General features: G+C 37.4%; 1 protein-coding gene across 2 annotated transcripts; it reads right to left on the reverse strand.

The window, feature by feature from the left end:
* Positions 1 to 959: 959 nt before the first annotated feature.
* Positions 960 to 18,038, reverse strand: dnai3 (dynein axonemal intermediate chain 3). 2 transcript variants are annotated; one of them, XM_028026863.1, is made up of 23 exons: positions 17,947 to 18,038; positions 17,127 to 17,243; positions 16,931 to 16,960; positions 14,084 to 14,268; positions 13,698 to 13,802; positions 13,346 to 13,453; positions 13,054 to 13,250; positions 12,787 to 12,903; positions 12,440 to 12,636; positions 12,183 to 12,289; positions 10,964 to 11,053; positions 10,685 to 10,774; positions 9,684 to 9,800; positions 8,936 to 9,009; positions 8,609 to 8,762; positions 8,392 to 8,470; positions 6,349 to 6,470; positions 6,045 to 6,105; positions 5,567 to 5,697; positions 4,859 to 5,066; positions 4,146 to 4,237; positions 3,118 to 3,240; positions 960 to 1,942 (listed from the first exon to the last, which is right to left on the reverse strand). In XM_028026863.1, exons 2-23 carry the CDS (start codon positions 17,197 to 17,199, stop codon positions 1,805 to 1,807), a joined length of 2,598 nt encoding a protein of 865 aa, XP_027882664.1. In that variant the 5' UTR covers positions 17,200 to 17,243; positions 17,947 to 18,038; the 3' UTR covers positions 960 to 1,804. The 2 variants fall into 2 exon arrangements, with proteins under 2 accessions (XP_027882664.1, XP_027882663.1); XM_028026862.1 differs by having other exon boundaries at positions 17,786 to 18,014.
* Positions 18,039 to 18,058: the final 20 nt, after the last annotated feature.

The raw sequence follows: 18,058 nt of genomic DNA on the forward strand, positions 1-18,058 counted from the left end.
AGAGGAGACGACTGGAGAGCAGAGGCCCCTTTTGTCACCGGGACCTCATTGGAGCCTCAGGGGCCATATGGACGCCTGTCTCTGTGCACCCTCACATCAGCCCATTCTTCACCCTCCTCCTCTCTCTGTGCGCTCCGTGACAGGGCCGTCCACGTGAATGAGTCATGGGCAGAGTGAAGCAGAGCCCGGCTCTCCGCAGAGCCGTTTCCCTCTCTGCCACCCCCGCTTCCCCAGAGTCTGTGCTTGTGCCGTTCATTGATTCTGTCAACCCTTATGCTCTCCTTCTCCTTTTGAGCGATCGTGAACACAGTGTGAAAACTTGCCAATAGACAGCTGCCCCTACATTATGCAGAATTTGACCTGAACCCCCCCCGCCTTCTCTGCAGTTTCTTTTCTGACAGGACACCGGCTGTCATTCTGGGACTAAAGGTTTGCTGCTTAGCTTTTTTTTTTATCAACATGAAAAGAAGAAAAACTGATGGAAACAGAAAACAGACTCACTGCATCAAACTTCTCAGTAATGCCCAACATCACAGAAGTAGATCAAATGTAATTTACCTTTGAGAAAAGTCATAGCTGCTGCGATAAATCACCTGCCTCTCTGGTTGTTTAGAGATGATGTACTTGATACAAATAGGCTCAAAATTACTCATACCTCTGGGAGAATTAGATTTAAAGCCAACATATATTTTTATGATAGAAAATGACAATCACGCCCCTGATGAGAGGCACCTCAAGAGAAATAATGTCTGTTTTTATGTATAGATAAACATAAAACAGAGTATTAGAGCCACAGTAAGAAAATAAATAAAATACAATTACGACAATAAACTCGTATGAGAATGAAATCATAATATTATGGGAATAAAGTGGTAATAATGCAAGAATAAAGTCATAATCTTACCAGACTAAAGGTATAATGTTATGACTTTATTATATTATATTTCAAATCACTTTACAAGTACCAAATCACACAAAAATATAAAATCTGATCAATTCTACACGGTCCAGTCACATAGACATATTTAAATTGAGTTACATTCCAATTAAATCCTGGTAACAATGAAATGCAGACAAATACATTTTATAAAGTGAGTTATATTCTGAGTTTAACAGGGAGTCTATCAAGAGAAGATCAAACTGGAAAGATTTCACCTCTTAATTTTAGAAATCATGCAGTAGCATTTTGGATAAGCTGGAGGGTTTTTACTGAATAATCTGTGTTTCCTCTTAACAAAGAATTAGTGGAGACTGGCCTTGAAGTAACAAATGCATGGAATAACATTTCTGCGTCACTCTGGAACAAGTTGTTTCCAACTTTCAGAGTATTCTGGAGGTGAAGAAATGGCTTAGAAAATTTACTTTAAAAATTAAATTTATTAAAGAACAGAAAAACTACACTTTAATGTTTAATTAGAAAAAACCTTAACATTGTAAAGGAATCTCCAATTAAAAATAGTTCTTGAAGTTAGCTTCTAAACCAATAAACAGAGGTTTTTTAAAGCTCATATGACACAAAGGCATCACAATTTGTAATAAATATGAGACATAAAGCTAACCAGAGGAAACAGTTTTACATCTGAATAAAACATAGATATCATAAAAAACGTTATGGTTATTTACAAAAACTATTTTGAAAACAACAATAAAAATGCAAACTTTGACATTTAAGAGTAAGAGACAAAATCTCTATACAAACAATATCAAAACTGGACAAAAATCAGACAATAAACCAAACAAGCCTCTGCTTTGTATATAAAAATATTTGTGTAAGTATTCATGAATGTGGGTGATTTTAGGTATTCTACCTCTCCGACTCTACAGCAATGGGCCACAAGCCCATGTCCTGTAAGAGTTCTTCCTCTAGTATCAGGTCATCGCTGTACTCCGTTAAGTCCAGACGGTGAATTTCCTTTGGGGGCGTTTCTGGTTTTTCAGGTTCCTGGAGACAAAGGAAGATTTGAAATACAGTCAATCAGGTTTATTTATCTATAGCATATTTCAGCAACTAGGCAGTTGCTTTACATTAAGATGTAACCAGGTGACTCTGAACCCATTCAAACACTGAATAAATGCTTAGAACAGATAAATGTGTGGATGTGCCACAACTTCCTCCAACTGAACAGAAACAAAACCGAAGTTATTATCATTGGACCTAAGAGGAACGACTTAGAATCAACACACTGCTTCAGTTATTACAGCTGGAAACCAGTGATCAGGAATGAAATCTGGGTGTAGTGAAGGACTCTGACCTGAATATTCAGAGGCACATAAAGACAGTTACAAAGTTGGCCTTCTATCCCCTGAAGAATAAAATTTGATGGATTGATTGATTCACATCTCCCAAAACAAACCAGAGATTCCAGTCAGACAAACTGCAGTATGTTTAAGGAGCACCAAGTGTGGCTGGGTGTGAATTCACCCTTAGATATCAATTTTCTGCAGAACTTTTATGCTAATTATCAAATATAATTTGGGTCCTTAGTTATTGTTTTGCTAGTAGAAAACCAAACTATTCTACTAGTATGTTTCCTCCCTTCCTCTCCAAATATGCACATAATGATTAAAAAAAAAAACATCTCAAGAAGCAATACATATGGAGGTTAACTTGCAGCTCTCCTTTGGTAGAGAAACAAACATTACCTGCCTTCATACTGCAGCTGCTATCCAGCCCGAGATGGAAACACTTATCCCTTTATAGATTTAGCCTATATAGTTAGCAAAGAGCTTGCCAGACACTGCCTGGTAATACATACACTATCCTCTGTGGTCAGTGTCAAATAACATGAAGAATGAATTAAACATGAGGCTAGGAAAAAAGAAGAGACACTGATAAAAATGCAGACACACAAAGAGGGCCAGGCTGCTGCCTCCTTTTCCAGAGTGTACTGACAAATGTTTTATTTGACTTAAATACATTTAAATGTTGCTCAAAAATGTTGTTGGAGAGCAGCTTGGAATCTTAGATAACGGTACAATATGCTTTTTCAGACAGCTAAACATATAAACTTGTTAGCAGCTTCACAGATTTTTTTTTTGCATCTTCTCCATCTACCTTCTTAGTTCAGATTTCTGCACAAATGACTAAAACTGTTCAGGACATAAAACATGTCTTACCTTTTTCAGTTTCGTCCTGTGTTCCTCCTCCTCCTTTTTCTGTTTAGTCCAGAATTCTTCCCTCTTTAAGTAGTCCTTCAAACTCTCTGCTTCAAGATCAAAGTATTTCTTCATGCTTAAACTCTGCAAATAACAAAAAAAAAATCAGATTTATTTGTGACCACTAACTGCTGTGCATTTTATTGGGATTTTATGTGACAGACCAACACAAATTGCAGCACAATTTTGAAGTTAAAGAAAAAGGACAAAATAGTCCTGCCACACCCATGTTTCATGCTACTGTTTCGTGTTACTTTTCTTCCACAGGTTCTTTTTAAATGTAGGTCAAAGCGTTTAAGTCAGGTCTCCAACCACAGGTTCTAATTTGACATTTCTGCTGTGTTCCCAGTATAACTTGTGTCAAACATGCCTGTTAGCTTAGGTTTTGGGAAGTTTAGAATTGTGCCATCCTCTTGTGGAGAATTGAACTGTACTGTAAATTGTTCAAAGCTTAGAATATTGCTTTATAACCTAAACCTACACTAAACTTCTTCAGAACTTTATTCCTTAGCTGTCTGCTGTGTTCCTTGATCCTTTATGATGCTGTTTGGTCACTAATGTTCTCTGACACACCTCAGATCTTCACAGAGCAGCTGTATTTATGAGATTAAACCACACACAGGTGGACTCTATTTCCTAATTAGAGGACTGCTGAAGCAATTGGTTGCACTTGAGTTTAATTATTGATATCAGAGTAGAAGGGGCTGAGTACATGAGAATTTTGTTCTTCACACAACATTTTCCTTCAACTTCAAAATCATGTGTTATTGTTCATAGGGTCCTGTCAAAAAAGACAATAAAATACAAAGATTTTGTGTTTGTAAAAGTGCAAACTGTAAAAAACGTCAAATGGAAATTAATATTTTTGCATGGTTATGGTTAGGGTTAGGTAAACAATTAAAGGCTGAAGTTAGAACATGTCATGAGAAAGGTTTCTCAGACTTATTATTATAATTTTTTTTGAACAAACAAACCAGTTTAGCTCTCACCTCATGCCTGGAAGCAAGATAGAGGGCCTTTGGTATTTCAAAAATACGAAGAACCCCAAGATCATCTGCAACAGCCAGGAAGTGCTGCTTGGCTGGAGGCAGAGAACAATTTAAATAAGCAGCCTGCTGACTCACTGAACACAGAGCTAAACTTTGAGAAAATAAACAAAACATGTAGAGGTGTAATGTGACAACAGCAGTGAAAAATATATTTAAATAGTCAATTTGAAAAAGTACATGTCAACACAGGTAGGAGCTTGGGAGTGACATTCCCAGTTGTTGTGAATGGTAGTTGAGGAACACACAAATTAGCTTTCATTTGATCATTTCTGTCATTCATGCCATCAATCATGCCATGGTACCCTCTGCTTACAACCTTCCCCTTTCTCTCTGCTACGCTACAGCTTCTCCCCATCAGCAGAGTCTGTTATGAATGCCCAAGCATGCACACAAGCATGATTGCCAGCTATGAGGCCCTCCTCCTGGTTCTGATTGGTTGTTTTTGAATGGGAGCGGTGCATTTCTTCAGACAGCAACAGTAGCACAGGGAGGAGGTGGACAAGCTTAATTGTTTCTGAGATTATCTGCCTCATATTATACTGTCACAACATCATGTCAGTTTTAACAAATATATAAAAAGAAACATATATGTTTTTTAAGAAAAGTTACATATATAAGTTTTAATGTAACCGGAAGCGCGTGTGTTTTCTCACCCGTGAAACTGCAGGCTTTCATGCAGGTAATCTTGCTTTTGCTGATATGAGGGTGGAGCTGTAGTGGTTCACTGCTGTTTTTTAGCAGGTCCCATATCTCAACACTGCCATCTGTTTTTCCAATGAAGAAAACAGCCGGTCGGGACAGCGACCAGCATCCCACAGTGCACTCCTGCTCAAAGTATTGCGATGCAACCAGTGGGCCGTCCTGCATGCAGCAGTTTCAGGGAAAAAGTGAATGCAACTTTATACATTTTAACAGCAAATCTAAAGTTATTTTTTGGTAACTTGGTCAGTTATCTGTATGCTCCAAAATCCCTCTGTCAAATGCCTAAATGATGTTTAGTTGTTTAGAGTAAAATGGGGAAACAAATTACTGTAGATACAACAAATTACTGTAGATATGCAACATACAGTAAGGAAAAGCCCATTATAAATATCAAAGCCAAATATTGTTTTATAGCTTAACTGTGCTTAACTGGTATCAGAGCAAAACTGGCATATGCTCACCACATTCTGCAGATTATAATCTCAATAAAACACAAAGAACTGTTCTTCTAATGTTACAAAATTTGTAAAATTTCAATATATTAAATCAAAATTTAATATATTATATTAAATAATATGACCAATATAACCTCGTATGGTGTATGTATTTACTCTGGGCACATAATTTATGCTCAGTGGACTTGTTTTTAGTGTAGTTACCATGACTCCCTCTTTCCAAATGGCAAAGTTCCAGCCTCCTGTTGACAAAAGAATGTCTTTGAAGAATGGAGATCGCTGCACTGTGTTCACCAGCCAATGATGGCTGTTGAAACACGCGAAGGGTTTGGAACCTGGGAGCGCAGCAGCACATTATGAGAAAAGGCATGTTTTACTTGGCAGAATACTGATTGTGATTTCCAGTCTCAGTCACAATAAATTATGAAGACAAGTCACACTTCTGTAATCCTATACATTTCCTAAGGGTAATTAAATTTAGCATGGCTGCCAAAGGATAAGAGTGATTTAAAAGGGATATACAGTAGGTGTCAGATTTATTGTTATAAAACTGAAAAACAAAAGTTTAATAGTTCAGTTTATTGTGATGAATGTCTTGGTTTGATAAGAAAGTGCTTACACATGGTAAAGAATATATTGTTTAGGCCCCTTTTAAACAACCTAGAAATATGGCAGCACTCACTGTGCGGGCGCCCAGAGTCGTCGCTTTCCATTTTCCAGTCAGAGTAAATGATCTCTCCATTCTGGCAGTGAAAACATGACAGCTTATTCATCAGAGAATAAACCTACACACACCTCATAGTTTCTTAACCATTCAAAGCCAATGTTCTGTCATGATCTTAGCTTTAAAAAAAACTTCAGCAATTTTACAAAACATTGTAACGTAAACTGAAGTGAGTTTGGGAAAAAAAGACTTGCAGAAAAAAACCCTGAAAAAATACTGTTGTGGATTTGGTTTTTGAAGTTTTGACATTTTGAAGTTTTACCTCTGTCCCAACAAAAAACTTGGTATTGATGTTGTCCATCTCCTTCAGTTTTTCAGATGCAGGTATCTTGAGTTGGCTGTAGTCAAGAAGGACCTCTGTCCCCTTTATTTCTTTGTCTCTTTCTGAGTGGAAAAACAAGGTTAAAGTGTTAATCACTATTCTACCAACTAAGAGAGAGATGGCTTAGCTCCTTACAAAAACACAGAAAAAAGAGGAACAGTTTGAGTCAGTGGTGTATGCTTAATGTAAGGAAATAACAAAGATCGGATTGATGCCGTCTGCATTGTACTCTCACCATTAACAACATGATGGGAGGACAAAAGGGGGAAGATAAGGAGAGGTGTATCTGGTGAGTGGGGTGGGAAAAGAATAAGAGGAATGAAGAAAAAAGCTGGGAAAGAGGGTTCTCTAAAAAAAAAAAAGGGACTTGCTAGGGAAGCATACAACCAAATGTGTGTTATTAAGGAAAAAAGTTATTAAAAGCAGCCTTTCCCCCATTCATTTTAATCATCATGATGAGAGTAAAAATAACTAACTTTGAGTAACTTTTTAAAACCACTATCTGGCCAAAGCATTGAGATTTTTGATGACCTTACTGGTCAGAAATGTCAGAGTCGTTCAAGCCAGAAAATCTCCTTTTTTTGCTCAGCAGCTGATTTCCTGGTGCATTTCTATTGCACATTTTCAGAATTCACTTCTCCATTTAAAAATGTGTGAAGAAAACAGTAAGACTATGTTGCACCGCAGCAGAAATTGATTCAGTGCTGCCCAAGGACATGGCTGTTTAATAGTTACACAGTGACCGTGAAGCCTGCTGACAATAACGTGGCGTGTAAAATCATGCAAAGTATATCTGTTGTGCTACAAATGACTGTTAAGTGGCTCCACTTTTAGAAATAGTAGTGAATACCGGAGTCAACACAAAGACATACTTTGTCAGTAAGATAGGCAAACTCCTTAAGCTGAACCAAAATATTCATCATATTCATTAAAATCTTAATTGGTGAGTGCTTGGGTTAAGTGAAAAAAAGATGACCTTGCAGCAAATTAACTCTCCAACCAGCCAGCTACCAAAGTGGTGTTTATAGAGCCGGACCTTCGTCCAGACATAGACAGGTCTCTTCTTGACCAGCATGGACACATTCAACCTTCCTCAAGCTTTCTGAGCAAGATATTACAAAGAGCTGACAGTGAGCAAGGCCAGTGCTTTGCTACCAGAAATTAGCTTATTTTGGAAAAAAGACTCTTACTAGAGTGGTGGGAAACTCAAGGAAGACAGCCTCACCGTGCTCATCAATGAAATCAGCTTTTCAAACCAAAACAAAACAAAATCTTTGTTAATGGGAAAATATTATGTATTTTCCAGGCACATAGTGTCATTTTATAGCACAATCAAGTAACTATGTTTGGCTGTTATAAAATTCTATGTATATCAAATACGACCTAAAAGAAGTTTCACTTCATAATTTAAAGCCTGGAAATTGGGTCTCTGTCTCTTTAAGAACTCCTGATTTTTCCAAAGCTCCGCCTTCAGGGAGTCATCACAACATGGCTCCTCTATTCATCCTTAAACAATGGTTGACCAGCGCTGCTCTGAGAAGTAGCTCGTATAATGAGCTCTGCGGATGCACAGCAGGTAAACAGCAGGTGTTTGCTAATTACTGATGGCTAGTCTGAAGGAGCTAAGTGAGAAAGTTGCAGGGGAGGGATACTCTATAATGCTGAAGCCTAGACGTTTGAAAATTGTAGGACCATGGAGGAGCAGCACCTCGAAGGTGTCGCTAAGTCCAACCAGGAATTTTGAATAACTAAATGGTTGCCATAGGAGATTAAAGGATTTCTTAAAAATGCATAAAAAAATCAAAGCAACACTCCAGTTATGTTTTTGATGAGGGAAAAACATTATAACATATCATAAAGGTCAAAAAAGTTAATTTTACACAATACTGCCCCTTCAAATGTTAAATTTGTAACATTTCTAAATTTCTATGGCAAAAGTATTAAAATGAATACAAAAATGAAATATCTCTTCTTTGGCCGTACCTGTAGGAGTGATGAAATTTTCAAAGCTGAACTTGATAGGAACATATTCTCCTTTGGTATCAATCTTTGACAGTGAAACCTGACAAATGACACAAGATAAAAGATCCTTGATTCTGCATCATTCTATTACCTTTCATATTTCAATTCCTTATGGAATATAATGCATATTAAAATTAGCTTAGGTTCTACACATCACAAATTCCCAAAGCTAAATTACTCTGAACATTGGTTTCCAAGTCCTGTCCAGATGTTTGAAAGTTTCAGGAACGCTACAGGTCGTCATCGGGGTCTTATGGTCGACAGTTGGCGTGCTCTCTGTAGGTGTGTTCGAAAACTCAGCTGGAAGTCTCACGTCCCAAAAACGAAGAGTGCTATGGAGCAAAATGAGGCAAAAAGGTCAAACCTGGAAACGGACGAAAACTTAAAATCAGAAGTTCAAATTCAAACACACACATCGAGGTGGTTCCTTGAGTTCCTTTAAATCTAACTTTCAAACATTTTGTGTTTTTCAAAAAATGGACAATGTTTTATTCCTCAGGCCTACCAGTCAGGGGAGCAGGTGATGATCTGAATCGAGACTTTCTGCTTGTTCTCCACTGGTAAGCCCATCATAGTAACCTTATCAGAGAAAAAGTTACAAAATCAATGCCAAAATGTAAGCTTTGTACAAACTAAATAAAATGCAAATCGTAATTATCAGAATTTTATTTGTAAAAAAAAATTAGAAAAATCATGCATTCTTTTCCTCCTATTTCACAATTATGCTTTCTGTTTGTCTAAAATAAACAGAAAGCGAGACAGATGTGTTTGACCATGTGAAAAAGTTACTACTTTGTACAGCAAAGTAGGATGTTAATCTTTCCCCTGAGGGAACTTTGATGCTTACATTTTTCATCCATCTTGATGAATACACGACGTGAAAATGATTTATGACGATCCGCTATGTAGGTGAGGAGTAGGCGCCAACAGGAAAAAAGAAACTGCAAGGCGCATGCCAACACTTTAATAAACGTTCCTTTTTGTCATCTTGGTAGTAAGCGGCATATCCCAAAATTGACTTTGAGGAACAGTCTATATCTTCTCCGTAAATCTCTATATGCACTTACAAAAACAATGACTCTTTAGAGTTTACATTTGGTCTATTATTTACATGAAATATAATGCTATATTCACACAAAAAGAACACCCTTTTCATCAAGAGGACATTTTCTACTTATTAGCCTTACTCTAGTTTAGAACATGTCTTTATTTCAAAGTTGCCTCTAATTCTTCAACGTTGAACTTTTCTGTACCTCGAATGTTGGCGGCAGCCACTGCACGTCAGTAACCGGGGCTTTGTGGCTGCTCTCTAAGGCTGACACCGCACAGAATCGCACAATAGGAATATTCTCTCTGCTGTCGTTGAGGTCCTGGAGAGACAGCAAACACAAAAAGACACTGTACAGTAAAATCTGACAAATCAATCAAATCAGGCAGATTCTATTCAGCACAAAAGGCATTCAAAATGCTTCAGCAGGATATCAAAATACACAAAAGTCCAAAGAATTCAAATTTAATCCAAATACTTGAATGTTTTTTTTTGCTATGATATCAATATGTATGCATGGGGAAAAAAACATTCCACATGCAGCCTTCATAAAAAGAAACAAGTTAAACCAAAGTGATTTATCTGGAAGGCCGTTGGCAGATATACAGTATGTACATGTTCCATAGATCCCAACATCCAAAGTAAGTCCTTTTAACCAGCACAACTGCTATTGTTTACTCTGCAAACAGCAGAGAGAAAAGTGATCTGATTTAGCAGAACGTTATCTTGCATAAGGGGACAAACCACGGTGGTAGATGGGGAGTTGTGTAACAGCTGGCACTATGCTGTGTTGACTCAAGAGAATTAAGAGCAAACAAAGATAGAGAAAGGGAGAAGGATGTTAGGGGAGGAGTAAAGGAGAATAAAGCAGAGAGGAGAGGGATGGAGACAGCTGTTCCACTGTAGAGACCATAAAAACACACAAAGTAAATGTGGGGACCTAGTACATGTGTCTGTTTAAATACAGCAGCATCAGTGCAGTTAGCCAAAACTCACTAAGTCGGACACAATTCCAGCTACGGTGAAACGTTTGTGGATTGTTAAATGCAAAGTCTGCTCCAAGTCAGCCAATTGAAAAGCACTGCTATCAGTTACTAAGAAAATGTATACAAATGGATTAAGCTTTAGAAAAGTGGAAATAAAAAAGTTTAAAAATTTAACGCAATATTCTGGCATTTGGCAAAGTCCATATATATTTGTACTTACAAACTTGTCCGAATTTATTGATTCCCTTCTACTGCCGGGTTGTGTTGCCTGTATGAAGGTGACATGAGCAGAGATGTCCCACAACAAAACCTGAAACACGAGTTAACGAACAAAATCAGTCAGTAGAGGGCAACAGCTGAGCGTGGAACATAACACTTAAATGAGAGTAGTATTTTATAGTGGGCTAAAGAGCAGACCTGTGTGAAGAAAGAAATAATTTTGAACTTTTCAGAGTATAAGAAACAGGAAAGGTGGTACCGTAAAAAAAAAAAAAATCACCTGGCCATTTAAACAGCCCCCAACAATAATATTTGGATTGGAGGGGGAGAACTGGAATGCAAGAATGTCGTCTGGGCATTCAAGGAGAAACTGTAAAAAAAAATAATAAAAAGAGAAAAACAAAAAGATAATGTACTACAGACAAAACATAAACACTGCATTTCACAGAAACCTATGTACAGTACATTGCAAAAGTATTCATATACTTTGAATTTCTCCACATTCTGTCACATTACAGTTTAAAAGGTCAATGTACTTCACTATATGCCCATGGTATCGACGTAGGAGCTGCAGAAATTTAAAGCTCAGATGAGAGAATGTGTTAACAGGAATTCACAAGTATGGCCTTTATGGAAGAGGAGCCTGAAAATAGCCAGACAACAGAAGTCCTGTACGCAATTTGCCACATTCCAAGTACGGAATGTAGCAAACCTTCTGGTTGTCTGGTCAGATGAGATAAAAATTATATTTTTTGGAATATTTTTCTTCATGAGGGACAGGGAATGTGGTCAGAGTCTACGGGAGGATTGATTAAGCTAAACACGGCGCAATCCTGGAAGAGAGGCTGCAAAAGTCTTAAGACTTACCACCAGAGCTACAACTGAACAGCTGAAATAATAGCAAATTCATGTATTAGAATGGAAAAGTCCAGACCAGAATCTAATTGGGAACCTGTGGCAAGGTTGGAAAATAAACCATTCAGTCTTTTTGAACTTGAGCAGTTTTCAAAAGAATATGCAACGGTTCTAGGCTCCTGATGTGAAAAGCTGCAAGAACGATAAAGGAGTATGAATACTTTAGCCAGGAAGATTCAGATATCATGTGAGTTTTTATTCACTGCAGTCTTCCATCTTGTCTGTTAATGCAAGGTTTGTCTTACAATACAACAATCCATTAGCATCAACTGCATTTCATCAGATATGGGTATAAAGTTCCACACACCCCCACTTTAGCCAATGAAGTAATGGGTGACTCAAGCTCCAGAGAAGATTTACATCACACAGAAGTGGTATTACATTACTTTAGCTGCTCAGATTTATTGACTGGGAGCCTATGGTCAAATCAATAGGTGCTCTCAAATTTTCCTACAGCAAACAATAGTCCTGAATGACAAAGTGCAATTCATTCCAGCTGTTTCTCCTAAAAGCTTTTCTCCAAGAGATGTGCAAGAGATTTCTTTACTTGTGTGTTGGAGGGTTTTCTTGTTTGCTTATCACACCTGGGGACTGGAGGGGTTGGAGAAGCTGTAGAAGACAATGAGAGGAGGACTGGAGACTGCCTCTGCAAGCTCCTCGTGTCTTTTTGTCATGGCCACAGCAATTACACCTGCAGCATACACACACGCACACACACAAAAACCCCACAAATAATTACCGTATGTTTTCAGCCATCAAGATAATTAAAGCATCTTTGCATTACTTTTCTGTTCTTGATGGGAAGATAAAAGCTTAATTGCTTTAAAATGTTGCACTTTACCATGTATTGTAGGGTGCCAGTTGAGGCAACTAATTGTTTTGCTTTTAGCGAACTTCTGATCTGTGAAGACCTGATGGAGCACCAGAGTATCGGACACCTGCCCTGACCAGTCACAAGCTTCAAGCCCCGTCGCCAGAGCCTTCCAGTCATCCAGAAACACGTTTATGATCTCTTCCTGCTGCAGGGCAAACAACATCCTAAAACCAAAAAGCAACACAACTGACTGTGCTAATAGGCAATCTTATCCAATGTCACTGTAATGGGTGGGAGTTTTATATTTTCTCAAATCTAGTTGGTTGAGTCTGATTGGATGGGAAAACTGCCAATCAAAACCATTTATTTTTTACCTGGGAATCTGTGCGTTACAAAAATTCATCAGGCTCTGTTCTTTAAGAATCGTTTCTTTTTCCTCAGTGCTGAACTCTCTTGGTTCATACTGTGTGAAGGTGTCCTTTGGAACCATCCTGCAAAGCAAAACAATGTTGATAAGGAATATATACGTTGTTGTTCCAGGTAGACGTCTTTCAATCTGTTTCCGACTCAAAGGCCAGAACCTTTCAGTCTTTTTGTGCTGATTAAATCTGTTTTAAGCCCAAAGGTTCATCATATTATACCTCATTGTCTGGCAACTGTTGGTCTGTATCATGGGAACAGCCTGCACTCCACAATCAGTCAGCAGTTTCTTGATCTTGAATTTACTGTCTTCATAAGAAGTACACTCCAAGTGGCTATCCTTTGACTCTGCACAGTCGCGGTCTGAAAAACAGACCTTCGATTGAACTGCCCGGTCCACTCTTAATTTGAGGCTCAGCTGATGAGGACAAGAAGACAAAATCAATAGAATAGCAGCAAATGTATTTTATTTAACTTTACTCTGCATATGAGTTTTTTAATATTGTAATATGCCTTTTCTCTCGTCTCCTTGATAGGTTCTTCTATTTCCTTCTCGCTACCAAGAGAAATCCAAAATTGTGGTCTTTTGTCAGCCGTAAGCAGCTCTTCACCCTCTGGGGACTGGATGACAGAGACAGAATAAGACTGGGTTATGGAGTTGAAAATAAATGTTTTATAAAATCCATTAACTCGTACTGTAGTAGCAAAGTTTTGGAAACTAAAGTTGAAGCTCTTAAGAGTTTTATGATAAATTACATAATGCACCAAACATACAGTATATCGCATATGAAATATTTTTGTTATAGAATGGCAAACTGAACATGTTTTGTGAAAGTAATGAACATAAAAAAAACTGCATGCTCACTTTCAGTATTCGATCCTTGCTTTCTGGTGTCAGAACCAAGTAGAAGAACTGGCCGTAAGTGAGGTTTGAATCAAAAACCAACAACATCTCTTCCTCTGGGTATGCCTGTTCAGAACAATGACACCGAGTTCACACTAAGACATGCAAAGACATCAATGAAATGTAGGAGTTAGATTCTAAACATGGAAAAGATAATCACGCCTGATGAGACTGCATCAGCCCCTGAGGAGGCGCTAACATCTAATAAGAGTAATGTGCTAGAAGGGATTCTGGCAAAATATGAGTGAGCTTCAACCATCTCCGTTGCTCACACAATCCTTGTTTTATGATCCATCTATCGTCATAGCAGCTCCGTTTTTTTGTTTATTTGTCTGAATGACTCTTACAAGCACTGTTTGTTTCACTGGGCTGAAATCAGAAACTGCAGCTCTTCTCTTCATGTCGTCTATGATGTCGTCTTTCTTGAGCAGTTTGAAAGGGCTCTTCTCTGTGACGTCTTCATCAATACGGCAGTTGAAGAGCTCCTGAGTGGCCGACGTCAGGACCAGGGGGAAGATATCCTCAGGGTAACCTGGAGGAGAAAATTCAGAATAATTTTTTAAATCTCATTCTCTTGAAAGTTTGTTGTTGTTCACAAACCTGTAAGACAATTGAAAACAATCCAAGTGAGAGGAATAAAACTAAATCGATGTACAAAAAGAATATGAAGATTTTCTTTCATCTTAAAGCGTATAAACTGAGCATATCTAAAATTCTGATTTTTGTGCCTTATTTTTTGTATAGTGAACTTGATAATGAAAACACACATTCATATGATCTCTTGGTTCAGATTACATGAAATGAGTTAAATTGGAATTACAATGTAGAGGGCTTGAGTTTCCTTTTTCTTTTTCTTGAGCATTTACCAAAAGTTGTGTTCTGTGGAAACAATGTACAGAATGGTGTGAGCCTAGCCTACACACTTTTCCAAAATGAGTCATTGTCTGGAGAAAGAGAGAACGATTCCCTGACCTGCTAATTCCAAAAGAGTGCTAAATAAAACCCAAATGAATGAGCTCTGTTTCTTCATTTTCGCAGGTTTCACGTGTTGAGGAAGTCTTTCCTCTATAGAAATCAGTATCACCCACATACAAGTTGGTCCTAAAAAACACAAGGGCTCTGTTTTCATTTATTAAGTGGAGATCATGGTCAACTTTGAAATTTCATACAAACAAGATTCAGCTTCAAAACCCTGAACGCCCGCAATAAAGAAGAACAAACTTTGGCTGAGTGACATTGTGAAAGATTTCTCACCTACTGACTTTTTCGCAGCATGTTAGTTCAATCTGCCTTATGGATCCTTACTAAGTCACAGCAACATGACAAATAAGTCAGAAATTATAAATAAGAAGTGACTGAAAATGACAATAAAATATGGAGATTAAAAGCAAATAAAACATTTGTTCTCATGGTGTAAAATACACAAAGGAACATTTTTCTCCTTATGTTTCATATCAAATACACATATAATGCATCCAGCTATTACTGCTAAACACTGTCACCTGTAATAATACTGTTACCTTACATTAAAATACAGCTGAATGACTACTGGAAGACTTTTTTAGCTGTTGTGATTGATTTTATTTTACATGTTAGATGTCTTTGTATGCTCCTCCATATCTCAGTTGTGTCTCAGTCAAGGGAACACAGAAGTAAACAGGACTCTGCATAATAACAGTTTTCCTCCTCCTTGCGGTCTCTCTCTTCAAAGTCCTTCCACAAGGTTGCTGAGAGGACCGGGGAATGCTTAAGTAAAGCTAGAGTAACCACTTCCCAGCTGGGCGTGTCAGCCTTTTCCACTCACACCACTTAGGCTTCATGCCAAATCATTGTAGTGGAAACTCACACCCCTCATTTCAGAAAAATATGTGCCAGTCGTGGTATTTGTGTTCACAGAGAATGTTTGTTTAGGAGAAAAAAAAGAGTATGATGTACAATGTTCCTCGTACCCCAAGAGTACAATTAAATTGCATTTGTTGTCTGCTGCTGAAAATTATTCTAAATTAGGTCTCTCTTTTCTTGCTTAATTCACCAAAGGCTTGTCAGCACACAATGGCCTCTGTATTTACATCCATCTCTATGTTTCTCAGGAATTAGAACCCGAGTCTAAGCATTTCTATTGGGTTTAAGTGACCTAGAGTGTGTTGGAAATGTATTCTAATTAATGACATTTTCTTAAACTTTGTCACATTACAATCGTTAACTGTATTATTGGGATTTTATGGGACACAACTTGAAAATCGGAGTTCATAATTGTGAAAATGGTAGGAACAGAATGCATAGTTTTCACCAAATTTTAAACTGTGGCTTCTTTCTATATTTATTGCCCAGACCTATTGTTAATTGTTTTGTAGCATTATTTTTTTTTTTTTCCAGGATTTTTCCATCCATCCTTCCAATCGACTCTAAGCTTCTTCTTTGTTGCGGCTGAGAAAAAGGATGATGACAGCAGCAGATAAAGTTCAAGAGCTTTGGGTGCTTTTACAAGGTACATTGCTTGGAGTAAACAAAACATAATTGTGTGAGAAGGCCTATATCATAGCTGATCAGAAGATCTTTTAATTTCACAACTAAAAGTCAGTGCATGTAAGATTAACCACTGACGTTTGGGTTAAAACTCGGGTTTAGGTTAAGTGGAAGGCTTGGCTAAGTCCATGACGAATGTGTGAAAGTTTTAAAAAGCAAATCAATATAGGTCTGTTTCTGAGAAAGAAAAGGAATTTGGTAAAAACTGATTTTAAGGAAAAACAGAAATGGACAAAACGAAATATAGCATTATAATGAAAACAGTCATTGATCTATTTATGTAGTTAAAAAGCTTGATTTCAAGAATGAATGCAAGACTAAACTAAGATGGACTCAATGCTGAGAGAGCATGTCCAGAGACAACGCAATAGATGACATTGTAGATTCTGTGTTATCTTAAATGAACTCGAATTATCTTAAATGAACTGGCAAAATGGGGAAAAAGACTCTCAAGAGTGTTCTGTGTGAATTCTAAAGAAAAACCACACTAGCAGGTGTCAAGAGACCAGTTATAAAAATAATTTATAAGAATAAAAGATAACAAATGTTTTGTGAGATTAATATGAAGTGTGTTTTCCAAACTTCAATACAGAAGTAATGAAATTACATCTGTTTTTTTTTTTTTTTCTTTTGCAGGAAAAATTACAAGCGTACCAAAGTTCTCTTACCTAAACTTGTAGAAGGCCGACTGGCTTTGCCTGAAATGGAAATAATTCCTTCCATTAGAGATTTTAAAAGAGTAAATATACATATAGTCATGTTCAAAAAAATTACATAATGTCTTCTGATTTAGTGCCTCATAACAACATCAATAATAGAAATCTTTAAGCAGGTATTAAATATCATCATTATCTAAACCCTCACCTTTTCCTTTTCCTTTCCCTTTCCCTTTCCCTCTTCCTTTACTTGGTGATCTTTTCCTTGCCTTAGGAGCCATCCTTCTTCTTTGGATCAACAGGTTCACTGAGGATAAAGTGACATCTATCCAAAAGAGGCAGAGATTCAATCAACTATTTTGAAAATCACTGTCTATTTGTGACTGAAACTTGACTTCAGTCAGCGGGATTACGAACAAAATCAGTGTATATGCTGACATCTTGTGGAGAATCCATGAATTGCAATGAATTTATGCTCAATAGTACGTTATTTGATTTTTATTAGTTGCTTTTGGCCTTGAACAATAAACAGTCAATACATTAATACATGTTCTAAGAAATAATACTTAAACAAGGAGTAAGAGGCGGCCCTGGGAAAGTTAGGTATTAAACTGTAAGTTTGTAGCCTACAACCAGGACAAATATTTTATGAAGCGATTTATAAAATCTTAATTTTTCTTTCAGGATTCTGTGTTTTGTACATAACTCTGCTTAGGTCTCATCACCGTGTTTAAAATGAACACCAATGATTTACTTTGATGTTACTTTTAATAAATACGGAATTCTAACTGCTTTTTGCTAACAAACATTTGCAACCACACAAAAGCGCATGTAGTTTGAGACAAAGTATTAAACTGTTTTGCTCACCAGGATACTGCTGTAGCGATTCACCTCAGGTTTTGGAGACATACCGTGCGGTTTGTTTTGCCCCCCAAAAAACTGACTACCTTGAATAAATTATCTTCAGCTGCTGATAAAAAAAAATACATAGATTAAGACCAGATAATATACAAATAAATAACTCTTACCGGTGGTTTAAGCCATATATTGAACTCCTGTATCACTAAAAGTAACTGCTCGTCAGTTGTGGACTGTTTGGTTGCCCAGGGTGACAAAAGAGGGCGGAGAAACTCACTGACA

The sequence above is a fragment of the Xiphophorus couchianus genome, chromosome 9 (genome assembly GCF_001444195.1).
Source record: "Xiphophorus couchianus chromosome 9, X_couchianus-1.0, whole genome shotgun sequence".
In the NCBI taxonomy this organism is placed as follows: Eukaryota; Metazoa; Chordata; class Actinopteri; order Cyprinodontiformes; family Poeciliidae; genus Xiphophorus; species Xiphophorus couchianus.

Excerpts from the sequence above, each read along its gene's own strand:
- dnai3 (XM_028026863.1), bottom strand. The coding sequence starts at position 17,199 with ATGGCTCCTAAGGCAAGGAAAAGATCACCAAGTAAAGGAAGAGGGAAA. Across the intron at positions 13,803-14,083 it reads CAGTGAAACAAACAGTGCTT|GCATACCCAGAGGAAGAGAT; the intron begins GTAAGAGTCATT and ends TGTTCTGAACAG. Across the intron at positions 13,454-13,697 it reads GCAAGGATCGAATACTGAAA|TCCCCAGAGGGTGAAGAGCT; the intron begins GTGAGCATGCAG and ends TCTGTCATCCAG.